This window comes from Labrus mixtus, chromosome 20 (assembly GCF_963584025.1).
Source record: "Labrus mixtus chromosome 20, fLabMix1.1, whole genome shotgun sequence".
Lineage (NCBI taxonomy): Eukaryota > Metazoa > Chordata > Actinopteri > Labriformes > Labridae > Labrus > Labrus mixtus.
This window is the reverse complement of record NC_083631.1, coordinates 14,575,566-14,601,290: the sequence shown is the minus strand read 5'-3', so window position 1 is coordinate 14,601,290 and position 25,725 is coordinate 14,575,566. Positions and strand designations below refer to the sequence as shown.

General features: G+C 42.8%; 6 protein-coding genes across 6 annotated transcripts in view; 2 read left to right on the top strand and 4 right to left on the bottom strand.

Moving 5' to 3' along the window:
• The window catches only part of LOC132995519 (SH3 and cysteine-rich domain-containing protein 2-like), a 191,946-nt gene that overhangs the window by 61,492 nt on the left and 104,729 nt on the right, over positions 1-25,725 (top strand). The window lies entirely within an intron of this gene.
• p3h4 (prolyl 3-hydroxylase family member 4 (inactive)) lies at positions 143-4,530 on the bottom strand. Its single transcript, XM_061065529.1, has 7 exons — positions 3,965-4,530; positions 2,808-2,957; positions 2,556-2,727; positions 2,341-2,469; positions 2,096-2,241; positions 1,623-1,706; positions 143-603 (listed from the first exon to the last, which is right to left on the bottom strand). The coding sequence occupies exons 1-7, from the start codon at positions 4,412-4,414 to the stop codon at positions 454-456; spliced, it is 1,281 nt and encodes a 426-aa protein (XP_060921512.1). The 5' UTR covers positions 4,415-4,530; the 3' UTR covers positions 143-453.
• Positions 6,600-11,283, top strand: fkbp10a (FKBP prolyl isomerase 10a). The gene is made up of 10 exons (XM_061065870.1): positions 6,600-6,903; positions 7,451-7,596; positions 7,728-7,917; positions 7,993-8,138; positions 8,687-8,876; positions 8,963-9,108; positions 9,211-9,400; positions 9,644-9,783; positions 9,869-10,032; positions 10,152-11,283. The coding sequence occupies exons 1-10, from the start codon at positions 6,707-6,709 to the stop codon at positions 10,335-10,337; spliced, it is 1,695 nt and encodes a 564-aa protein (XP_060921853.1). The 5' UTR covers positions 6,600-6,706; the 3' UTR covers positions 10,338-11,283.
• Positions 11,168-14,140, bottom strand: LOC132995735 (cytosolic 5'-nucleotidase 3A-like). Its single transcript, XM_061065871.1, has 9 exons — positions 13,983-14,140; positions 13,477-13,575; positions 13,299-13,368; positions 13,171-13,217; positions 12,887-12,972; positions 12,719-12,808; positions 12,448-12,610; positions 12,116-12,316; positions 11,168-11,968 (listed from the first exon to the last, which is right to left on the bottom strand). The coding sequence occupies exons 1-9, from the start codon at positions 13,983-13,985 to the stop codon at positions 11,858-11,860; spliced, it is 870 nt and encodes a 289-aa protein (XP_060921854.1). The 5' UTR covers positions 13,986-14,140; the 3' UTR covers positions 11,168-11,857.
• Positions 14,789-18,806, bottom strand: LOC132995516 (kelch-like protein 11). The gene is made up of 2 exons (XM_061065524.1): positions 18,210-18,806; positions 14,789-17,919 (listed from the first exon to the last, which is right to left on the bottom strand). The coding sequence occupies exons 1-2, from the start codon at positions 18,755-18,757 to the stop codon at positions 16,335-16,337; spliced, it is 2,133 nt and encodes a 710-aa protein (XP_060921507.1). The 5' UTR covers positions 18,758-18,806; the 3' UTR covers positions 14,789-16,334.
• aclya (ATP citrate lyase a) overlaps positions 19,867-25,725 on the bottom strand; it is a 105,461-nt gene continuing 99,602 nt past the window's right edge. Inside the window, exons 13-28 of the mRNA XM_061065520.1 lie at positions 25,468-25,561; positions 24,777-24,918; positions 24,476-24,644; positions 24,284-24,388; positions 23,989-24,185; positions 23,821-23,902; positions 23,628-23,738; positions 23,373-23,500; positions 23,177-23,270; positions 22,860-23,014; positions 22,610-22,760; positions 22,382-22,525; positions 22,055-22,168; positions 21,842-21,924; positions 21,405-21,481; positions 19,867-21,277 (exon numbers count right to left, since the gene is read on the bottom strand). Of these exons, the coding sequence (XP_060921503.1) occupies positions 21,183-21,277; positions 21,405-21,481; positions 21,842-21,924; positions 22,055-22,168; positions 22,382-22,525; positions 22,610-22,760; positions 22,860-23,014; positions 23,177-23,270; positions 23,373-23,500; positions 23,628-23,738; positions 23,821-23,902; positions 23,989-24,185; positions 24,284-24,388; positions 24,476-24,644; positions 24,777-24,918; positions 25,468-25,561 (1,941 nt within the window). The 3' untranslated portion in view covers positions 19,867-21,182. The remainder of the gene's footprint in view (positions 21,278-21,404; positions 21,482-21,841; positions 21,925-22,054; positions 22,169-22,381; positions 22,526-22,609; positions 22,761-22,859; positions 23,015-23,176; positions 23,271-23,372; positions 23,501-23,627; positions 23,739-23,820; positions 23,903-23,988; positions 24,186-24,283; positions 24,389-24,475; positions 24,645-24,776; positions 24,919-25,467; positions 25,562-25,725) is intronic.

Sequence of the window (25,725 nt, the reverse complement as noted above, 5' to 3'; positions counted from 1 at the left end):
GGAAACTACCCTCCTGCATTTTGGTGGAAAAAACATTAAAGTATCTTAAAAAAATTACTTTAATTATAATCAATTAATTAAAACAACAACCGCCTGGTTAGGGGCCGACAAATCCTCAGCGAATGAAAAGCTACATGTCATATTCCTCACGCCCCGACACACACGGGCATTCATCTTTAATTAAATAAAACATGTAGAAAAGTCAGTAACAAGCATTGGCATACAGTCCAACGTCTTCCAATAAAAAAAAAAAGAAGAGTTTTAAAAGGCTGATGACAGCCAAGACAGAACATGTCAATCTCTGATCTTGATCAACATTATGAATGAGCTGGTCCTTATATTCTCCAGTTGGGGAACACACATGTGCATAAGTTGTGTTTTTTTTTTCTCCTTAGGTGTCTGCTGATGTTGTTTGTTGTCAGGATATGTTCTGCACAGGAGACAAGGACAGTATCAGTCTGCCACCTCTCCAGTGTCAGACTTGGTTTTGGGTTCTTGCCACCACTCAGCCAGGAAGGACTCCTCGTAGTCTCCCATCCCCTCAAACTCTGTGTCGGGATGCTCTGAGTGAGAGGAGGCCATTTCTTCTGGACTCACTTCATCCTAAAGTGAAAACAAAACACTCACAGTCAACAGAAAGTAGGCTTTTTAAACTGTTTTTATTTTTTACTATCTTTCTTCCATGCAACCTGGCAAAAGTATCCCTTTTTCCTTTGGTCTATAAATCTGTCACTTGTGTTCCCTGTAATTCAGCCTCAAATCTCTCAGTCCTCCTCCCTTCCTCCGCTCAGGTCCAGGCAGCGTGTGGAGGTGGGAGGGGCTGACCTGAGTTAGATGGATGTGGCACAGTCTCAGTGGCCAACACCTCCCAGCCACATACCACATGCTGCTGGCGGAAAACACAGCCCCCCCCCCCCCCCCCCCCTCCTGCTGCTGTTTCTTCCGCAGCCTTCATCCCCTCTCCCTTTCATCCTCAGACTTTTTTTTCCTTCTTCTACCTTTTCTGTAACCTCAACAACAGCTTGCTCTCAGTCTGCTATTTACTCCTCAAAATTTTAAATCTATAGACCCGAATATGCTTTAGAATGCTTTGAAAAAGAAAAACATTCGACCACATCAGCTGGTTTAATTGTTGTTGTTGAGCCAAGTTTAAGTGTCAGTTCAGTACCGACATATTTCCCTTCTTTCATATCCCCGGGGTTGTCTTGGCAATGCAAGCGGTTTGGGTTTTATCTGCTGAGGTTTTGAGATGTTTGTCTCTGAAACGTCTGCCTCCTCCCCAGCACAACGGTGGAATTTTGTGTGCGCTTTAAAAAAAACAAAACATCCCAACGATGAAAATCTGAAAACCTGTTAGATCAAAACCGCAAATCCAGATAGCAGTACTGAGTAAAAAAAACAACAACAACAACAACATGTCTAGAATTTGGATGAACTGGTCTTTAAATCTGTCTAGAACGTATTTTATCTTTTAAATCTCATAACATACATTTAACAAACAACCTGTTAATCTTATTGGCAGCGGGGATATATAACTGAATGTGATTTTAACTGGACTTTGTCACTCTGCTGCCCCAAAAACAAAGCTTCCCACCATAATCTCGAGCTTCGTAGCAACATACCTCATCGTCTGTTTGTAGGTAGTTCAGTGCAAACTCCAGCATCTCTTTCTGCTTGGTCGTCTCGATAAAATACTTCAGCGCCTCCTGCAAAACAAAAGTGACATCAGCTGTTGAGCGAACAAACCAATTAGTGACTTTTAGAGCGTTCAGCCTGTTCTTCTTTTTTTTTTGTGTATCTTAGTTTGAAGGCCTTCAAGTAAAAGCAGCACCAACATTTATTTTAAAAACTTTGGGCAAATTCAGATGGCAAAGAGGTTTATGAGTGAGGCCAGAAACAAACAGAGCTGGTACACTGCAGCTGCTGCTGCTCTCTTTACAAGAGTCTCTGAGTCTCTAATCACCACCCTTAGATTGTGTTAATGTTCACGCCAAAACCGCTCTACGCTACAGTTTTCCTGCTTGGCTTGATACGACCACTGTGAACTTTAGCAGACAACCCAAAGTGCACGCTGCAAAGTCTCTGCTTCACTCACAGGCCGAGGCTGGAAGTCTTTTTCCTCGAGTCCCCACTGCTCCCTGTAGAAGCGGTAGTACGCTACGTTCTGCTGCATCACCTGGTCTGTACTGTCAAACAGCATGTAACTGGCTGCACATGGAGCAGCGTTCTTCACGTCGTTTACTGCAGAGGGATCACAGGACAACACATTTCAGACGGTGTTACACAGATTTCCTTGAAAAAGCCTGAATTCAGAGCATCAGTCTGTGTCATAGTTCTTACATTTATAATAGGAAAACTGGAGGTAGTGATACATGGTGGCTACAAACTTCTCCACAAAGAAGCCTCCCACACTTGGAGTCAGGTGCTCTTCACATTTCACTTTGCACTTCAGCGCACCAGTGTAGAGATCTGAGGTAAACAGGAGAACACATTTATTGTCATCTCTTAAAAATGAACTCTTGTGCAGTGTTGTGATTACGTGGCTGTCTTCTCACCTGCCAGCGTGGGATAAAAGTCTTTGAACTCGACGATCTCATACGAGCCCTCGCAGCCTGCCAAGCACATACTGTAGATTTCAAAGTACTGCGTGACGGCCTGCTCCATATTTCTGGCGCTGCTGCTGAAGTCGCCGCTGTTGTAGAGCGTCACGCTCTTCAGGAACAGACTCTGCACAACAAGGAGAAGCTTTTTGAGAAGTCTGAACAGCTAAGTGGACGTTTCGTTTAGGCGACCGTTGATCTACAAACTTCATACGGCTGCTCCTCGTGGTCGATGAGATACTCGTCGACGTCGAACAGCGTCTTGTAGTAGTCCATGTTCTTGGTCAGATAGGGGTCGGTGGGGTTCTTCTTGAGGAAGGTGTGGGCCGCCGCAATAGCCTTCTCCAGGTTGTTCAGCTGTAGGAGATAGGATCATTTATAAGGGTAGGGTTTGATTTGACAGAAGAATCGTTTCAGGTTTCTAATATTTTAATGACATACTCGTTTTGTGAAAACAGAAGCTCTCGTCATTACCCCCGTTGATGACCAACTCTGACAACTCACAGATGTAGATCATTAAATTCTTCATGTGTCACTGAGTGGGAAACTATGCTGTACATAGGAAGAGTTGTGTATAAGATGTAAAAACACAAGGAGAGATCCACCTCATGATGATGATAATCACATACATCCAAGGTCCAATATCATACAATTAATATAGGTCAAAATCAAAGCAGGTTTGTGGATATGGAGATTTTTTTTGAGAGCTGTAGTTGGAGCCTTTGATTCACCAGTTCAGTTAGATCAACCTACACTGTGGTGAGTGTCAATAATGTAGCTTCTGAATGTCTTTCTATTCATCTTCAGAGGCACTTACACTAACATGGAGATTACCTGGAGGTCGTTTTCCACTTTAATGAAGTCCAAATCTGACCTGTGAGCACAAATGGTCCTCATTCAGAGAGAATAATACGGGGATTGTTTGAGGGGAACACTGAAGAGACGTGGCACATGCTCAACTCCCCTGCTCTGTCGGCAGGAGGGCGCAACAAAGCAGCTGAGATATTACACTGCGCGTCTAATGCCTAAAGACGTCCGCTCAGTGAGTCGGAGTCGACCTGACAACGGGAACCAACTGCAGACACTTTTGGTTCAGTTAGTGCATCCGTTACGCGCAGTTATGGCGATGATAAATCTACAGGCTATTGTAAAAAAAAAAAAGAGGTCTAAATCAGTTAATAATGGCCAAATCTCTCCTAAATGTCCTGCAGTAACTTCACAGCCCTTTCAGTTTTCAGTCACACTTTTTCAGTTTCCTGTGTTGTTGTAAATTTTATGTCACAATTCAGTGGGGAAGGCCTACTTTTACTTTGCGCCCGTGTCTTAGGTGAAACCCTTCAGCACATCAAGCCCCCTGGCCTCACCTGGTATTGCGCATACTGTATGTACCGATACGGCGTCCTTTTCTCAAAAGTTTCCAGTAAATCCCTGCGTGGGTATGTGATTTTAAACACTGGAAAATCCGCCTTGCACTTCTTGAGGCACGCAGCCCTCAGCAGGATATGGCGCACGACGCGGAGGGTGCTGTCGGCGAACAGACTGTCGTTGTCCCGGCTGACGGAGCTGCAGTTGCGGCTGCAGAAAGCCTCGCTGTCCCGCAGCAGCCGGTGGAGCCGCAGGCTGAGCTCCAGGAACTTGATGCTCTCTGCCCAGTTCTGCTCCCCATACTGCTCCAGCGCGTAGTTGTACGCAGAGTCCAGTGGCATGATGTCCTTCTGCGGGAAACTTTTAAAGCTGTACTTCTCATACTGAGCCTCCACCTGGACCAGGACCGGGAGCAGACACACCAGGACCACGCTTTTCAGGAGCGCCATCACCTCCGCCGCCTCCAGAAGGACAAGGTTCTTGTTTTGAATGGGTCTGGAAACTTCCTCTACTTCACCATGGATTGCTCATGTCTGTCTGCACGTAGGCGAGCAAAGTTTCGTCCAACCAGAGGCGAAACTCAATAACATCCGGTCAGAACTTTCAAGATAAAAGTGTCACTGATTTTCACGATGCTTTTTTTTTTTTTTTTTCAAATTAAATATTATTTTTAATGTAGCCTACACGCCCAGCCATAATTCAAATCATTGTGATACGTGGAAGAAATGTATGTTAGTCTTTCTGCATTATAACCATGCCGCCGTACACACTTCCTTGTTTTTCTTGGCGTGCACACATTTCATTTGACAAAAATGTTTCTGGACCCATGCTGAGCTTTAACATATATATATGTATATATTAAATAAACATTATCGTTTGTGTATGCATCGTATGCATGCATGCAATAGACCAAAGTGTTTCCAAAACAAATGTTTCAGCTTTAGTTTTGTAGGTATATTTTAATGATATTTCGCATTGTTGCCTCTTTTCTGCAGGCCTACGATGTTTTATTATTTTTTTTATGAAGACGATATAGCCTAAAATAAGAATAATTATTTCTTTGCCATTGCATTCTTGGCAATTGCCTTGAAGAAAATGTTTCGCACTTCCGGTACGAATGCTGGTAACTCCGTCTACTTAATAAAGACGTCACAGCTTCTGGACCGAGAGGGTCCAACTTTCTTATGTATTTTCCATGGTCACAGCACCCCACACATCTTAAAACGATTGACATGTTAACAGGGATCTTATTGTTTTTACTACTGAATAATTGAATCAAGAGTGTTCTAATCTCAGGTAGTAGATGATACGATACGAATAACTGTTTTGTCTGCACAGCTGTGCAAAAAGCTCTTTTTTTTATCTGAGCTTGTTCTCAATATGCACATTCCAAGAAAAGTGACAAGCTGAGGCACGAGTGGTGAGCTCCAAATTCTGAATCTAAAATATGAGTCTGAGATATATCTGAGTGTAACTATTCACAAACAATCCCTCCAGGCTCTTAGATATCTGGTTCTGCTGGAATTTAGGACCCAGAGCCCCCTATAACGAGATACACAGATGTGTCTGTGTGTAACTTTTAGCAACAATATAGTCAATTTAACGCACGGAGCACAAGCCTGCCATGTTTGTCCATGATAAGAAGGAAAAGTGTTAGTTGCAGATTTTGGGCAGACACTGTATCACTTTCGGCTCACCTCATACGTGAGTGAAATCAGAGGGCCTGCCTCTGAGCCAGGAATTACACGTTTGCAGAATTCCATTAAAAGTGGGAGGGAGCCCGGGGGCCGCTCCTCCTGCTGTGCTCAGTACATGGACCCAAAACATGCATCAAGCGGCACACACGGAGACGACAAAGACCGGAAGTGTAGTCAATTTTATAGACAGAATAAAAAACATTGAGTAAAAGATCAGGTTTTGTTGCAAAATAAAAAAAATATCCTGCATCAAGACGATTCTTCTGATTGCTCATACTTAATGTGGACTATTCCCAATGGAATATTTAGAGTTCATTTCAACTTCTAAAGGGTCATGTTTCAGAAGTACTGTAATCCCCCTCCCCCAGGAATGTATCAGTTGTTGGCGTATACAAAACAATTCAATAAACTGAATAATTAAAAAGTTTTATATTGTCCTGAAAAAGGCTGTTAAAACATCTTCCATGTCCCTGACTCTAATTTTGGAATACAAATCCTGCCATAGCCTGTTTTCCACAGGTGGCAGACCAACCTCCATCACATATGCAACATTTACGCCTGTATTTTATTTTTTTTAACAAACCTAACAAGAAAAATAAAAAAGGAGAACAATTTTAAGAAGCTTCTTTTTCTTCTTTTACTTAAGTGTTGCTACTTTGATAAATCAACATTTAGTCCAGTAGTAGGCTTTCATATTTATTCTGTAAATTGGTTCTTCAAGCTTCAGTAAGTTACACTTAGTAACATAATCAAACCTGAATTCTCAATGTTTTTTTTTTTTTATTCAGGTTAGTATATTTTTGCAAGTTTCTGTTTTTAAAAAGGCTTGGATTTCCTTGGTCTATAATTGATGTGACTTTTATTTTTGTAATCGTAAACGGAAGTACATTATCTTGTTTTTGCACACGTCACACAGCTCTCCGTCCCGGGCGTCTTGCGGTTCTACTCTCTTCACTTCAGCTGCATCACTCCGCTGGCAGACGAACTCTCTGCGCACTCAGCGAGCTTCCGCAGTTGTAGTCTCTTTTTTTTTCTCTCCCCCAAATGGATCTGTTAGTGTCCTCGGTCTTATTTTTCCTTCATGCAGTCACTGTGGATTGCAGCCCCGGACCTTCTCTGGATGTTGTTGTCGACCGGTACGACATACCGAGAGTGTGTCCTCGAGAAGTGTCAACAGGAGACTTTGTCCGTTATCACTTTAATGGAACCTTCTTTGATGACGGGAAAAAGTTTGACTCAAGGTAAAAACAGCGATACAAACATTTGAATGACAATTACGCCATACCTGTTAATTAAAAGTTGCATATTAAGATTTTAAGAACGAGCCAAGATAAAATTACAACTCATGTGCAAACCGCGAGAAAATAAGGATAACTGGGGCACAGCAGTAATAATACCTCTTACAGGATCAAAATGTAGGCCTACTGATGCTGGTTGAAATAATGATGAGTGTCCTTAGGAGCACGTCTCCTTAAAGTTGCATTATGTAGTCATATGGTGGTTATATCCATAGAAAGCATGGAATCCTGCAAACACTGGTGGATCTTTCAAAGTTAATTTGTATCTGAGATAAAAAAAAAAAAACTGCAGACGTGTCCATCTCATGCACTCTGTCTGATTGAATTGATAAATGTAGGCTGAAAAGGTTATTTCTATTTAAAAACATGACTTTTTCTATTGTAAGAGTGGTGAATGTTTGTTGCCATGTATTGAAAAGTCATTTGTTTTTTTTAAATACTATTTGAATACTAAATACTTTCTAACTAAATACAACCTCTTTGTCTGAAGTCATGACCGAGGAAAAGCCTTCATCAGCCAGGTGGGTCTGGGCAGACTCATCACAGGGATGGACCGAGGTCTTCAGGGCATGTGTGTCAATGAACGTAGGCGGATCACAATCCCCCCACACCTGGCGTATGGAAGCATCGGAACAGGTTTAAAAAAAACAAAAACAAAAACATTGTACATGTCACAGCACTATGTGGATAATGTCACAGCACTGTGATGAATTCATTGACTGAGCTGTTTTCACTCCTTTCTGTGTTTTACTTTCTTTCTGTGACAGGTGGTGTAATCCCTCCTGATGCCGTGTTGGTGTATGATGTTCTGTTGCTGGACATGTGGAATGAAGAGGACAAGGTCCAGATCCGCAAGCTCAGCAAACCTGCAAGCTGCGAGCGCTCCTCTGTGGCATCAGATTTCGTGCGTTACCACTACAACGGCACCTTGCTGTCGGGTGAAGCCTTTGACTCCAGGTGAGGCTGCAGGCAGGGTTGCTGCCGTAGGGTGACCGGTTCTTTCTAATGATCTTTGAATTGTGTTTGATTTAGTTACTCGAGGAATACGACCTACGACACCTACCTGGGACAGGGTGACCTCATCAAAGGCATGGACGAGGGTCTGTTAGGCATGTGTGTCGGGGAGAGGAGGGTCATCATCATCCCACCCTTTCTGGCATATGGAGAGAATGGCTATGGTAATAATGGGGACTAGTTTATAAGAACTTTACAAACCAACTATAAGCATTTTAAATCAGATGGTTTCTTTTAATGCATTACATTAGTAAACCATAATTGATATCCTAATGGATTGACTTGAATTCATCCAGTGCAGTATTAGATTACAGTAATAGATGAAGAGTGATTTAAATCTGCTGATAGAAGTCAGGTAGCAGTTCACATTTGCTGGATGTCACTTTGCATTTGTCGCTGTTTTGCATATTTAAGCAGCAGAATAATTATGTATCACATGTACTTGAAATGATCAATGATCACAGTCATAAACCCACTTTAAGGAACTATAAGCAACCATTGGTTTCACTTGGCTACAAACTCTAAGAAGACATACATCGTGAAGGGCATGAGATGGGTCTTTTATTGCAGTGGGCTTTCATCTTAATTGCTTTTTTCACACAGTTACTTTATTGTCGCCTCAGTGTGGAGGAAAAACAACACACTGAGGTGGAGTACAAACCTTCTGGATCTAAGACTGAGCTACACAGACACACTGCAACTCTCTTCTCAGGAACTCAGGTCCCTCCTCAGGCCACGCTGGTGTTTGAGGTGCTGATGGTGGATATGTTCAACCCTAAGGATGATCTGATAGTGGAGATGAAGAAGGTGCCTAAAGGCTGCAACCGCAGGACGGTGACTGGAGATTATATCCGCTACCACTACAATGGCACCTTCCAGGACGGCACCGCCTTTGACTCGAGGTAAAAATCCTCTTTTTTTTCCCCCCAGAAAAACAAACAGATGTTTGCAGAATTGAGCTCTTGAGTTACACCACCTCTCCTTGCAGCTACCAGCGAAACAGCACCTATAACACGTACATTGGGATGGGATATGTGATCAAGGGGATGGACAAAGCTCTGCAGGGGCTGTGTATAGGAGAGAGGAGGAGGATTACCATACCGCCTCACATGGCCTACGGGGAAGAAGGAGTTGGTAAGTTGGCACGGATAGTAAGACTAAGCTGTAGTTACTTGAAATGGACCAGCTGACCACTAAGTTCCTCCATTGTTCTTTTTTTCTTCTGTCCCGCTGTAGGAGACCTCATTCCTAGCTCTGCTGTGCTGGTCTTTGACATCCACGTCATTGACTTCCACAACCCCAAAGACCCTGTCATGATCACAGTTACCCACAAGCCTCAGGAATGTAGCGCAACCAGTGAAGCTGACGATTTGATCCAGTATCACTATAACTGCTCCTTGATGGATGGCACCCTGCTGTACTCCTCGTGAGCGCTCCCTCTGCTGTTCACTCTACTGCACTGCATCCTCCTCCTGCTCCTGGTTCATGCATGTAATCATTGCTGGCTCCTTGTCTGGCACATTTTAAATTAGCTTTGAAGCGCACATATCATAACATTTATCTACCTATGACAACAACACATATGTCTGCATGGCGTAAGGGTTCTGATACAGAAAAAAAGTGCCTCGTTTATTTTCGGATGGGTGACAGGTTATTTGTGTTTTCCCAGGGACCCGAACTCACCCTCCACCACGACTTTGGGAGCAAATATGGTGATCTCAGGTCTGGAGGAAGGTTTGAGTGGGATGTGTGTAGGCGAGAGGAGGAGAGTGGTAGTTCCACCGCACTGGGGTCATGGTGAAAGTGGAGGTCAGTATTTGGATCTGATGTGATCGCCCTCTGTGCAATATTTCTTATTGAGAATCATGTTTCTCCTCCATCTTGGTGTCCCCAGCTGGAGGAGTTCCCAGGAGTGCTGTGCTTTTCTTTGAGCTGGAGCTGGTGGAGCTGCAGAAGGGGGTGCCTGAGGGCTTCATGTTTGTGTGGCTGGGTGACGGCCCTGATCCCCTCTTTCCTGCCATGGACCTCAACGGTGATAAAGAGGTCCCTCTAGAGGAGGTGAGCAGACGAACTAGGTCCTGCAAAATGCTTAAAGTTTCTTAAAAAAGCAAGACAAACAGTCCGGATATTATAAGTGAAAATGTATTTTAACATACCAAAAATCCTGTTTTCTTTAGTTTTCAGCCTTCATCATGCTCCAAGTTCAGGAAGGCAAGGGTCGTCTTCGGCCCGGGTTCAATAACGATAGCATCATTGAGGACATGTTCAATAACCAGGACTCAAATAAAGATGGGAAGATTGTAGAAGCGGAGCTGGGACGTCAAGATAAGGAGCCTGAACAAGTGAGACGAGACGAGCTGTAAAGGACAAACTCACTAAGTCAGTGGAGGTGAGAACGAGGAGTGTGTGGCTGTGGTTTTACTGTGGTGTTTGATATAAAAATGTGTTGTCTGTTAAAATAAAGACTTTGAATGGAGCTGAATAACACTGACAGCACAAGGAAACATGTTTGGTCAGTCAGTGTGTTGTGAACAGGAAACGGGTGTTAGAACAAAATGTGACAGGAGGGTCATAGTGAAATGTGCTCTGTTGAAAAAAGCATTTCTGACTCAAACATGGACATTAAACAGTATTCAAACCAGTGCCTGGGGAAATACAGAAAAACACTGATTTGTTCATTGTATTTGGGAATTGTACGTTTGTAAAATAACTTAAAATCCAATTATACCAACTTGAAAGAATGTTTTGTGACATCGATGCAAACATTTTGTACTCTATGAAAGATGTGCAGTTGTAAATGAGCTTCATTGACTTTTCCCGTGGTCTTAACTTAAATGACTTTTTTTTATTCATTAAAACGTCGAAACATCTGGAACTACATTTTATTTCAGAAAAGTTGGGACATGTGAAGAGGTGATGAGTCTGGAGGATGACAAAAAGAAATGGCATTACAACATGGCACAATGCTGAGACATGATGGATAACATAATGGGGTTGATCCTGCTTTAGAGCGTTTTTGGGGACTTGTGTGATGACATGCAGAAAGAAACAACATTTGAAGGACCAATCCTTCTCATAACCAACATGCTGAGATGACCTAATTTAAAATATCAACATAACACCGTATGATACTGTGACACGTCTGAGGTAGATTTGAGTTGATACATGTCATTTGAATTCTGCAACCCTTAAAAAAGCTTTGCATTTTTATTTTTGTCGGTAAGTTAGTCTGTTTCTTAGTACAGTTGTCCTATTCCAACACAAAACCTTGGTGTTATAAAAAACAGTTTCCTTAAACAAAAAAAGAAACAGCACAGCATGTTTGAAAATGTGAGCAGTAACAGGAAGACTTGACGGTAAAACACACTTATTTAAATCATTGGATTAAAAATTAACTGTAAAAAAAGCTTTATGTTAGAGGCTGGACATCTGTTTCATTGTAAATGTGGAGAGAAGTGCTGCCATTCATGTTGTGCATTTTTTGTTCCCTTTATCATGACTTCTTCTAAGAAGACCAAAACTTTTATGAAAAAAAACCACAAAAAAAAAAAAAAAACAACGACATCGTCCGCCCCAAAACAAAATAAAAACACTCATGACCTCACAAAAACCTTACATGCTTCGCGGGAAATCTGGCCTCCATCACACACAGTATGGTACTAAATGAGTTTCACCATCCAGCCATGAGGGAGGCCGATGGACAAAGATATTAAAGGGTGACATGGTGTACGTGAGTGGTAACTTTCAACTGGACTGGTGTATAGTTTTGTAAAAATAGAGTATGAAGAAAAAGATTAGCCTTCAACTGACACTTCAGAGCGGGGGCCTCTTCAGCTGACAGCGCTGGAGTGTCAAAAACCAACTGGCCAGTGGTATTCCCAGTTCACTTATTCCCAGTGAGGTAGAGCATCATGGCATTAGGGACTTCCAAAGTCTCATCTTTTACCAAAACAATATCATACGAGTCCAAGTAAGACTGCTTCCTCTCCTCCACCTGAGAGAGAAACAAAGGGATGGGAAGAAAGATTGATGAGAGTATAAAAGATGTGAAAAGATTGTGATATTTACAAAAGGGTAGCAGGTACTAAATATTGAATTGCAATCATCATGATGAACATAAAGGCGTGTTCTTTTTATTTACCTTGTCATTGAGGAAGCCAATCTTTAGGATGTTTTCCATGTCCTGCACCCCATCAGCCATGGTCAGATCTCCCAGAGAGTCTCCCAATAGCAGTACGTTAGGCCGCGTCCGCAGCTCCTCGAAGTGGCCCGTGTTGAGCAGCGCTCCTTCCCTTTTGTTGTAGATGTGAATCAGCTCTCCCTTAAAAGCCTTCAATACTCCCTATACCAACATATCAGGTTAAAAAAAAACATTATTTCAGTCCCTGGCTTGGGGATCAAGATGAAGTTTGTGGCACCGCTACTAATATTAATAATACATTCATTTGATATAGCGCTTTTCTAAACACTCACAGTTTCATCAAAGTCCATGTAGTTGGAGAACACTTTGACATTGGAGTGGAAGACACCGGCCTGGCGAATAACCTCTTCTAAAATGTCTCCGATCCCCGCAGAGAAGATGAGCAGAGGGATGCTGTGCTCATGCAGGTGGTCAAAGAAGAGTTGGTATCCCTCCCTGTCAAAATCACATCAGCATTAAAGTTAATGAACCCTGAAGAACTATGTGTTAACACTGGAACATCAGAAAGAGCATCAGGTATTCTCATGGAGCAGGATTTCTGACCTCAGCATGGCATCAGACTCTCGCACCACCATGGCCAGCAGGTCCTTCTTAATCTCCTGCTGAACCAGAAGTTCATGGGCTTTAGTCCACCTGTAAGGTTAAGGTATAACACAAGGCTGTGAAAACAGGATATGTTATGTGTAGAAGAAGCTGTGTCATATAACTCACCACTGCACCATAAGGGGTAGCTTTTCTTCAATTGATCGTGCAGAGTCAATTTCTATTGGGTAGTAAGTGTTGAGCAGCTCCTTCAGCTGACAGACACAGAACAACACTCAGATAAAAAAAAAAAACGATAACACGCAAGCATGTAGAAAACTGTAGCATTTTACCCCATTGGACTTAAAGCTGATATTAAGTTTTGCAATGTTTTGTCTTCTGGAAACAGGGATTCAGAAAAGATCACGTTTCTAAATTAAAATATTTCAAAAAACTTGATTTTGAATCATTACCTTCTCCCTGCACTCGTTGGTGATAAGTTTGCTGTTGTCGAGAATATCTGCAAATGCAATAAAAGGGACACAATGATACATCCACCCAAACCAGCCATCAACTGCAACTCATCTGTCAGTGAACTTACTGTGACAGGTAGGACACCTCTTTCCGTTGTATGCAAATCGTGTCAGGGTCATGTCGAAGTCCGAGATCACCTGGATGAAAAACAGAAAAATAATACGCATTCCTAATACTGTTCATGCTGGGTTTATATTTAAGTAAAGGCATGAACATCTGCTGCAGATCTTGATGTAGTATGAGACCTGCACGGTGTTGGAGCCAGCCTTCACCATGGACTCAAGGATCTCCTGGACCCTCTGGGGGTCCTTCATAAGCACGGACGGGTTGGACAACTCTGGAATCTTAACATTAAAGTGGGCGTTAATATGCAAGCACGATAGTGTCACAATGAGACAGCATTGCACATCATATGTTATGTTGACTTGACAAAATCCATCCAATATAAAGGCATTATAAAGTGGATGTTTACGTTAGATAATAATGTTGGTTGAATAGTAATAACACTACTGCTTAGCTAGTTTGAGTTCCCTGCGTATTATTACCCTAAAAACAATAATGTGTCTCTTGATGCATGATAACAATTACTTTTTGTACAATAATCAATTAAGTTAGATAACATCGCGAAAGACCACGTTAGCAAACGTTAGCCACACTACAGTGGTTACATACATAACGACGCTAGGTGTGTTTGGGTTAGTTGGTGTGCAAGTTAGTTGTTGTTCGCTCTTTAGTAACAATTTATGTTTACCATTTTCCTGAATTACGCTGCTGGTCGGATGAGTTTGTGTTGACAAAAGGCGTACAAACAGTTTTCTTCGTTGACATGTAACGTTACTGTTGCTAGGTTAGCGACCGAGTCATCTGTGTTAGCTCGAGCAGTTCCGCTGCCTTCCGGGTACTGTCGAAAGTGTCGTTTTTTTTTAAAACTGCACTGCAATGACAAAACAAAGTGGCGGAGAATACAGTTCGGATATTTTCCAAGTGACTGGAATGAGCAGCCCACACAAAACAAGACCGAAAACTGCGTAGACCTGGTATGAATAAGTAGTGATATTAAATGTCCTGTATTACATGGTTTACAGCAACCAAATAAATATTTTTGTCCAGACGTACGAACCTTTCAGAAACACCTGAAGGCAGCACTGGTACTTCTATAACCCGATGTGGGACCGGTATGTATTCTTCCCCGGGAAAAGCCGCTGGTAAAAGGTTCCCAGCGTGTCTCTCTCCTCCTTAAAATTACTCTACTTGAGAGATCAGAAAATTCATATATATTTTTTTAAAACAAAGGCCAACCAATGTTCTTGAACATGTTTTATTTTTATTTTAAAAACTAAAAAGATAATGGTTTTAAACCTTTCTTTTTAAATCAGTACAACTGCAATCGGTACAAGTAACCACTGGAGCATGATGTTTAACTTTATTGCTTTATCACAAATACTGAGGTATATCACCATAGCTGTCTTTTACTAAATGCATATTACATCAAGACTACACAACATCCTATAGTAAGTAAAGGTCCATAAAGCAAAAACACACTGTGCACAACCAGCTGTCTTACAAAACAACTTTAATTGCAAGTGATGATGACATTGGCATTTCTTACATCCAATATTAGGACACAATGTAAGACTATCACATGCAAAGCAATTTACATAGCTTATTCCACCTAATATTTGCAGTGTTTATGATATTGGTCATAAAGTGGAAATGAATATCATTTCGGCGCTCTGTAACCTTTAATCTGTGAAAGACGCTGCAAGGACAGTGGGAATATCTGTATGTCAGTCACAACACATTCATATGACAATCCTTTGCATGTAAGTCCAAGTCTTGTTGAATGGTAAAAGGAGATCACAGAACAACAAAGACGATTTGTAATATACACCCAGACTGAAGGGAAGTGCAATAGTAGCCCAAGATTTTACTAGACATTTAATTAAGGAAATAAATCAAATATGATAACATCTTTTATCTCGCTGTCAGCTGGCTAAAACAAAACATTTCCAAAATACAATCACCTTGTCCAATATTAAAAGTGCAGTGGCAAATTAAATCCCTATGTTTTACAAACAATTGGGTGTCAAAAAGTGCAGATATGGAGAAGCTCTACTGAACGCCAATCATACACGCCCCTGCACTCACTTTTTCTATCATTTTTCTCGCTTGAACAGGAATACACTGAGCAATAGACGGCTAAAGTGCAAAAGAAAGGAATGATTGAGTCATTGCTTATGATTGGGGCTTAATGAACTGGTTAAATAGAATGTTTCAACGTTCAGATAACACAAAGGAATGATTTTATAACATCGTATCACATCTTTTCTACATCAGTTATCTCATTGTTTCACCTCTTCAACATCCTGGAGAAATTATACTACTTTTTTAAACTGTTAACACAAACCGAATATTAAGTACAACCACTGAAAGGAAACTGCGATCTAAAAGCACACTTGCCTACAGGGTTTTAAGATTAACAGCTTTATTGGATGAACTATTTACTTGAGTTGAGGCTGCACACATACAGCCATTTTAATATATCATGTATAATATTGAGTTCTTTGTGAGTGTGTTAGACTTTTGTACAGATGATTTACTTGGATGAAGAGATTGTCACAGTGTTACAATGGAATAAGACTTCTTTAAGCGAGCTGGGAAGAATGTAGGAATGCAGCTATTAGTAATGTCACATTGCCTCTGCAGGACAGGCAAAAGTAAGGAATGTAAAATATCCATATAAATGTTTAAATATACAGCTTTATACTATTTATTTACAAACAGATAAACAGAATCTACACAACATAGTTGACAAAAGGATATTTTGTTGGTGGCTGCTATAACACTCTTATTCCCATGTTTACATTCACCATATCCCTCCGAACAGGCTGGACCCGCCACCACATTTCATGGGTTTCAACAAATCGGCCATTAACATGCATGAGAGCCAATGGCAAAGAATTCAGTTTGATGAAATCCACAATGAGGGCCGCACAAGACCTGCTGCAGCATGTCGTGTAGGAGAGGAGGGGTTGATGAATGTGGCAGCAATGGAATGTCCTCAGACTGATTAGCATTGTTCACAGAGTAGACCCTGACTTGCTCAGCACTCTATCTGCGACTGGAGCTGCCGGCGCAAGGTGAGCGTGCGCCGGTGAAGCTGCTGCATTTGCTGCATGCGGTCTCGCTGGCGGGCCAGATTCTGGGGCATGGGATAGCGCTGGCAGCCGTACAGGAAACGGTAGGGGATACGGACATGGCATGCCGTGGCTCGGCAGCGTGGCTGAGGCATGGGCGGCAGCAGCATCCAGCGCTTCCTCTCAGCGCAGTAGCGGTAGGCCTCTTTCCGGTACTGCTTGTCTACATCGTCACTGTTCTTCCAGCCGCCGATAATAAAGACATCCTCGTCAAAGTGGCAGATGGCAGCGCCCTCAATGCTCGTTACCTCCGGTGGCAGACTCTCCAGGATCTCGTCGGAGATGCGCAGGCTGATCTTCTGTTTGGCCACCTCATCCCTCACTGTGTAGCTCTTTGGGCAGCAGGAGGCCGTGTGGTAGAAGTTAGTGGAGGCCACAGCCATCTGAAAGATGCAATAGTTGTCAATAAGAGGCAGGGAGTCAACATCTTGCCATTGACGGCTCTCTGTGTCATAGCGTGTGGTCACTGTCTTCAGTCCATCCTCATTATCTGTATCGACAGGTGTGCGTGCTGTGACATACACGTAACGGTCCTCCACACTCACTGCCTTCACGTCCCGCAGAATTTTTGGGGCAGATTCCAGATTATGCCACTTGTCCTGCTCAGGCTCATAAACACTGACATCTTTGAAACCTGGACTGAAGTTCCCGTGGCCACCAATGCTGTACAGTATATCCTTAATGCAGGTGAGGCCAAAGGAGTGCTTGCGTGTGGTCAGGTTGCTCACCTGCTCCCAGGTGTTGCGGTTAGGATTGTAGCGTTCAACTGTCTTAGCAAAGCCTGGTTCCATTGAACCGGCTACGTAGACGTGGGACTCCGTGGCAGCGATAGCATGGCCATCCAGGTGGTTATGGATGTGAGGCAGGTTGACCCATCGGTCCTCATATATAAAGTAGCCAACGCACTCGCTCAGGTAGTCCCCTCCCTCCGACACACCGCCGACCACCATGATAACGTCCATGTTTTGGCCGAAGCGAGGCTGAAAGGAGGCCATGTGGGAAGACCAGAACTCCATATCGGCTGATTTAAGGTTCTCAAAGCGAATGGCGTGGCCCTCCACCGCCTCTGACACCAGCCGGAGACAGGCCTCGTTGGCGGCCACCAGGCGCTCATTTTTCACCACCCTGGTCAGGTAGGTGGGCTTGATTTGCGGCAGCCTCAGAAGGCGGAACAGCTCCTCGAAGTAGCGGCCTCGCTCCTCCGGGTTTTTCTGGACCCACTTCACCACGGCCTCAAAAAGCACCTCCTCAGAATCCACCGTGATCTCTGCATCCGACAGCCAGTCACGGACCAGGTGGAAGGGCAGGGTGTAGAACTCCTCGTCCTGGATGACCTTGTGGAAGTTGCGCCGGATCATGTCTGCGGCGCGTAGAGCCAGCTGATCCAGTGTGTACATGTGGGCGAGACTGTGCACCGCCACACAGTTGGTCAGACTCAGCTTCTTCTTTAGGAACTCGCCACAAAACTCCTTCAGCTGCACCAGGAGAAATCTAAAAAAAAAAGTAAACAGAGAAAGTAAATAATAGAATGAACGACTAGTTGACATTACTATTTTTTGGGGTTGGTAAGGCAATGCCAGGCTTGATTTCTGCAAGCAAAGCATAAAAACAACAGTTTCAAAGCAGCTACTGAAGGCCTCATGCTTTGACTGTCAAAATCTCTCTCACACACACACACACACACACACACACACACACACACACACACACACACACACACACACACACACACACACACACACACACACACACACAAAAACGTGATTGGTAACAGATCCTACCTGTCAGCAAGCTCCAGCACTTCATGTACATTGCAGGTGCTAACGCGTATTTCTCCAGTGTACATGTACTGGATAACGCTCTCCACGGTATCCGGGTCTGGTCCAAGTTCTGAGCTCCATTCCTTCATTTCTACCCTTCCAGACAAGGATTCGGAAAACTGTCCTCCTAGCAAGGGGGTAAAATAATCGGTAGCCGCAGCCAGGACAGACCTGTGGGCTGAAAACTCACAGCTCTGGACGCTGCCGGTAGCCACACCGCTGCTGAAGGCCAGCGTCACGTCGCAGAACAAGCCCTGCTTCCTCTGCTCGTTCTGCCGCCGAGACAGCTCCGAGCAGTGGGAGGAGGAGGTGAAGTCCTCGGTCTCTTCCGCGTCCCCGTCTCCCGCAAGGGCGCTGGGTGTGCTGGTGCCGCTGCTGCCGCTGCTCCTGGCGGAGTCCTCCGGGTTAGGAGCCGCCGCTGCCATTCTGCTGCCAGCGCTGGAGGTGCGCAGTGGTGGAAAATGAAGTATACTAGAGACGGAAAGAAGGCGACATACGCAGCCACACATACATGGAGTCAAAACAGAGAACCACAGTGAAGTGCGTTTCGTAATCGTAGCGTAATACCCGTGTCTTAAAGGGGCAACACGTTAAGCTTAAGACGTCGCTCACATTATTTACAGTCTTTGGTCGCTCATCATTGTGTGTTTTAAATGCAACATTTAAGTGAACCCCAATAGATGGTGGGTGTTTATTCTAAATGTGTCTTACAATGGTTATGTCAGATGTTAGACATAATGAGAAGTATCATATAGATACCAACATGGTGTATGTGATCAATATTCTTGCAGATTAACTATGGTACCATATTGCATGGACTACAATTCTTGTTCAATTCAAAATTGTTCATTGTTTTGTGTATTTCGTGCCAAATCGAGAAAAGACGGATAAACTACGAATGAGAAACCTACTTCAGTTTGGTAAACAGACACAATTACTGACCTGCGCAGTGGATTAAAGGCGTGACCGCGTCGTTGACGTCGGTTGCAGTTCCCACTGCTGATCTCTGCACATGGTGAAAAACTTACACTGATATGAAATTAATGTAGTTGCTCTGCATGCAATTTGTAAATAAATGCGAAGCTTTACACCCCCTTCGTAACGACTGTGTAATGTTAACGTGGGTATCAAAGAGTCGTAAGCTTATTTTAATAAGAAGAAAAAGAATGCAACTCTTACAGACTTTACTAACATCGCCTGTGTGTTTAGGTTTTTCTAGTTGTATGGAATTGAGGTCAGGTGCAAATTAGCACAATGCTGCCATAGACACTACTACATGACATTCAACCCCTATTACGGCATTAGTTACAAGTGTGTGCCAAATTAAAATGGCAAAAGACATTTACATTTCTGCATCAATGCAGATCTAACCTATTGAAAATCTAAATTGTGTGTGAAGCAAGCATTTTTACATTTACCTCAAATAGCTGCCAGTCTAGAGATGTGTGAAGTTGTAAATCTCTGAAGGGATATATGTATGTGTGTGTGTGTGTGAGACAAACACCATAAATGTAGGGCATTACCTTACCCTAAAACATGCACTCAATAAACAGTCCAATCTGGCCAGAGGTTGATTGTATATTAAGAATATTACACTTCACATGTTATTATTACATTAATTACATTTCACTTTATTCAATTACACAGTTGTCAACATACAACAAATGCATATAGAGGCACCTTAAGTTCACATTGAAACAGTTAAAAGCATAAAATGGTGACAACAGTGGTGAGGTTTCTGGTTCTCCACAGACATTTTTTTCTATTTTACGACATCCACATGAAAGATGACATTGACGATAGCTGCTATACAGTTTCTTTCAGACTGTAGTGGAATTTTGATTTCCATTTAAAAAAAAAAGAGAAGTGACGGAAGGATTTTGTTCTGTTGACTTTACGAAAAGGCTCTCTCCATGACACGCAAACTACAATCTGAAACATGGCAAATATAATGTGGAGACCTTCATGGCGTCTGTGTCATGTAATTGATATGGCTGAAATAAAGTCAGTGACAGAGCAACATGTTTGAATAAATTATGAGTATGTAACGTGTCATTTGTGTGAAAATAAACGAGAAAATGATGGATTTCAACAGTGAACATAGTTTGATATGTAAGAGGACTGATGCAGAAATGTTCTCATAATCATTTAGTTTGTTGCAGTGGTTGCATGAATGTTTACATAATCAAGACAGAGAGGAGTAGAAAATAGAACCAACACTGCATCCTTGGGTTTTTGTCCTAAAGGCCCTTATTCATTCAAATAGTAGGGAAACAGGAAACTGCGGGGGTCGCAGCACCTGCTGGGAATGACTCATAAAGTGGTTGCCACAGTGAGCAGAATGATGTTTTGAAAAACTAAAACACTAAGTACCTTTTTTTTTTTTTTTAACTTTTAACACAACTATACCTAAATAAAGCTCTGATCTACAGTATGTTCTTATATTATTAGCATTATTGCACTACATGTTCATCCCCCCGCAAGATCATGTTTCTCATTGGCACAATGTTGAGAGCTGCACAAAGACACAACAGTCTGTTACTAAAGACCCACATGCTTGGTTAATACAACACCGAAGTATTATTTTAGGTGAAACCACAGAACTTGAACAAGCTGTGAGCTTTGGGAGCAAATAGCTGAAAAGCCTAGTTGTAATCCTTTGACTGTTTCATCTTCAAATCACCCTGACTTCTTCCGACAGGAGCTTCACAGTTTAGCAGGTTTTACTAATTCGTACAGAACTGCAGCACTTACAGGTTTACCAAAACAAAAAATATACTCTTCTTTTCAATATTTGCAATTAGCAGCTATATTACCAGTAACGTCTTTATATTATGCCACAGCTTTGAGGTGACAGATCACAGTAAGGGTGCGGAAATAATGGCTGGGTTAAAGGAATGTGAGAACAGTTAGCCGACATTCTTTTTGTCTACACTACATGGACATGTGTTCTGGGAGCACGTAGGAGATGTCATCCCAGGGGTGGCGATACAGACCCTGCTTAAGCCTCTTCTGGTCCAGGTAGTGTCCTGTGGAGAGATAAAAAAAAAAAAGGAAGGACTGGCTGTCATACAAGGTTAACGTTTTTTTTTGGCCATTGAGCTTTCAGAGTACTGACTTTGGACACACCATGTGGGTCTCCCCACTGAGACTCACCAATGAATCCCATGCTTCGTCCCAGGACAAAGATGCCATTCAGTGCTCCAATTTCCACAAACTCATCAGCTTCATCCCTGTTGTGGGGATGAGGAACAATAAGGACAAAGAGTTGATTCATTTATATAAATGACTGCACACAATGTAGGCATTAAACTCCTCTTTTTAACAATTTATTTTTTGGTAAGACATACTTTATTTGAGAGATAGGACAGTGAATAGAGAAGGAAATCAGGGAGAGAGAGAGAGAGAGGGGTGGGGGAAGGACATGCAGGGAAGGAGCCACAGGATTCAAACCCGGGCCGCCCGCCTGGAGGACTGCAGCCTTCTTACATGGGGTGTGCACACTAACCACTTTAAATAACTTCTACTGTTTATCAGAGGGACCACCGCACTGGTTTAAACTAAAAAAACTTTATAAGGATTCATTCTCTTACCGTGTAAAACCACCACAAGTCCTGAGCAAGTCAACAAAGGCCACGCCAATGAAGCCATCCACATTCAGGATCAGGTTTGGTTTCTAACACAAACACAGAAGGAGAAGAGGATCATGTTTATTATTCTTTTTCTTTTTCTTTTTTTTTTTTTTTTAAAGGGAGGGATTAGTTAAGAAAAAGCTGCGATTGACACGATACATCGATACATCTTACCTTGGACGTTGTTATCTTCTCTACATCCAGAGCGTAGTCCAGCAGCTGGCTGGAGGGGAAATGCTGCTTCACAAAATCTTTCAAGATCTGGACTCTCATGTCTGGATTGTTAATCTAGGGAAGCGAAGAGATTTGATATTTGACTTCTCTTTAAAATTGTCCTTCTCTGATCAATCTTTTTTTTCCCCTTAATTCTAGTACTTGTCCTTAACATAGGTTTATTGGTTGTATAGTGCAGATGTAGTTCCCTTTGTTTAGGTTTTTATAAAGATTGTTCTACTTCTGTCCACACTGGTCTCAATTATAATAGGAAGCCATTGCACTCACCGACTTCACTCTGTGTCCAATACCCATGATCAGCTTGCCATCCTTCTTCATCTTGTTGACAAACTCCATGGGCAACATGCCGCTGTCGAAGGCCTTGCTGAACTGCTTTGCTGCAGCATCAAGAGCGCCTCCAAAGCGGTCACCCTAAAGCAAGAAAAAACTAATAAGACATGCTTATTTCGCTGCGTAACAATTCATTAGTTTAATTCACAGGTTTAAGTGTCTTACGATGGTGAGAAGGCCAGAGGTGAGGCTGGAGATGAGATCTTTGCCGGCTCGTGCACAGACAATGGTGTTGTGGGCACCAGAAACAGCCGGGCCGTGATCGGCAGTCACCATCAGACACATCTCGATGAACTGACAGGCGTACCTTGGCAATCTGAGAAGGCAACACAGAGAGGGAAACAACTGTGCTTATTTTTCCTCAAGGATTTTGAAGAAGTTTGTTCCCCCAGAGCCCCACTGTTCAAAGTCTGACCTCCTCTGGAACCAGAGCAGACCCAGAGTTCCTCCCAGGCCAATTTCTGACTTGAAGACCTCAGTGATTGGCATGCCTGCGTAGATGAGCTCCTGACCCCTCTCGTCACAGATACTAGTCATGAAGGAAGCAGGTTTACGGATCAGACCCAGCTCCTGCAGGCCAAACAGGGTGAAGACAGAATAGAAGATTTAAATCCATGTGTTTTCTTTCTATCCATCTAATAATCTATAAATCTGTCTTATTCTAAAAAATAATTGGGATTTTTCACATTTCTTCTACTGATCTCGCTCAGGTGGGACCAGATGAATACTCACCCTTGCCCAAGAGTAATCCATCGGCACAGTGGGAGGAGGCATCTCTGCAGCCGGCTGAATAACTCCTTTAGCAACAAGGTCGTCATAAACAGATCTGCAAAACAAAAAAAACAAAAAAAAGACATAGAAGACTGTAAGATGAGCTCACAAATCGTCATAGAAGAATACTTCAAACTCATGATTGTAAGGAACAGACTTGATGATCTCCCCCAGCTCATCAAAGCTCCTTGGGACAAAGGCACCAGCCTCCTTCAGAGCTTCGTTCTTAGCCACTGCTGTCTCTGAAGCCTGGTTGGCACAAGCGCCTGCATGGCCGAACTGAACCTGAAGGTGCAACATGGGCCAGAAATGTCATTTAAAAAAATTAAAAAAAATCACTCAATTCTTTAAATCTTGAATTATGCAGCAGCCTAGTGATACACCAGGTTCGACTGTATATCTGCCCTCTCACCTCTGAAGAGAACATGGTGGCACAGGTGCCAATACACCAGCACACCACTGGCTTTGTGATCCGGCCCTCTTTGATAGCCTCGCAGATCTTGTACTCCTCTGTGCCTCCTATCTGTAAAAGCGTAAACAGATCCAGGGTGTAGAAAAACTTTTTAAAAAGTGAAGGCATCAGTGTCTGTGCATTTATTCCTCACCTCGCCGAGCACAACAATCATCTTCACTCCAGGAGTGTCTTGGTAGCGCAGCACATGGTCAGTGAACACCGAGCCAGGGTATCTGCAGAGAACGTCCAAAGTTACACGCCAGTTCAATCATTAACCCCCTTTACTGTACATATAGTAGAACACAGAAAGCTAACATACCTGTCCCCACCAATGGCCACACCTTCAAAAACACCATCGGTGGTGCGTGAGATTATGTTGTTGAGTTCGTTGGACATGCCTCCCGAGCGGGAAACGTAGGCCACACTTCCTGGACGGTAGAGCTTGGAGGCGAGGATGTTATCCAGCATGCCTCCTGTGTTCCCGATCTTGAAACAGCCGGGTTTGATTCCTCCAACCTGAGCATAAAACATACAACACACACTTAAAGATTTCCTGTTTGGTTCAGATAAAAGAAAATTGTGATAAATCTATAAAGAAGTGAAGAAAGACTGACGGTCGCCGGTCCAATGATTGTGACACCCTTCTCATCTGCAGCCTTAATAATCTTCCTTGTGTGAGCTTCAGGGATTCCTTCAGCAATGATGGCAATGGTGTGAATCTGAAAGCAATTTCAAATGAAGGCTTAACTGCAGAAGCATTTCTTTTTTTGTTCAGCTGTTAAGGGCCTCACAGATGGTTCATTTACCTGTGGGTACTGCATGGTCTCCATGGTGCTATCAAAGGCTGAACGCAGAGAGGCGAAGCTGATGAGCACGTCCACATCCGGGTGCTTCTTCATGGCATCACCCATGTTCTTATACACGGGGATAAGGATCTCTTTATGGCCCCAATAAAACTTCTGTTTGTGGTCTCCACTGAAAGGCAGCAATATATATATATAAAAAAACATTTCTCACCAAATAAAAATATTTACAATATTTACTTCCACCCCGCAGCAGCAGAACACATTGCACACGAACTAAAGAGGAAGGGCAAACTGCACTTACGTGAACGGGTAGACCATAGCTGCGACAGATGGCTCTTCTCTGGAGCACACATAGTCAAAGTCCATCATACCCTGAACTGCTCGAGTCTGCATACCCCACACTATGGACTTGGTTTGTTTGCTGAAGAGGGTAGTTGCCTTGGCTACAAGGAAATTGCATTTGTTATAGTTAATTAAACTGAAAAAGTGATCAGTTAAACGTATACAGCTTTTGCTTTATTATACAAAAACATGCTTTATTTCTATAAAGGGATAACCATACTTATATGGTCTATGATGCTTCAGAGGTTTGGGTATGCAAACATTTCGGTTGCCAACAGTTTTATAAAGACATGCCGATCTCGAAGATGGTTTAGATTTAGTATGTGTCTGATCAGGGCCCTGTTTCAGATATAAGGGAATTGAGTGGAAACTTTGGACTTTTCCTGATTTCTGATCCCCCCCCAACCGAACCCACTGAACTACCTATATGACGTTTAGAATGCAGTGTCCTCCTGCTATCCAAAGGGGGCGCTAGAACACCTGAATTCAGCCATTGATAATCACAAAATGCTGCCCAGCAGTGGACCCATGTATCAAAATATATGACGCTGCATTCTAAAATGTAAGAGAACTCAGTGGTTTGTATTAAAATATATGAAAGCTCCAGAATTCACATAGAGGGCTGTTTGTGTGTGTGTGTGTATTCTCACCCGCAGGACCTCCTGTTTTGGCCTTCTTGGCTGGTGAGCTCTGAACATTGGTCCTGTTGTCAGAAAAAGAAGCAGTCCTGCTGGACGCTGGGGTCTGAAAAGAAAAAGAAGTCTTCCATTTCATCATCTGACACGTACAATTGAAAAGTGTGTGTGTGACAATGAGGACTGCTCGATAGATAATAATTCTACCAGCACTTTGGAAACTGTAGACACAGTCCTCCATTATATGTGAAGGGTTCATAGTAGCCTCAGATG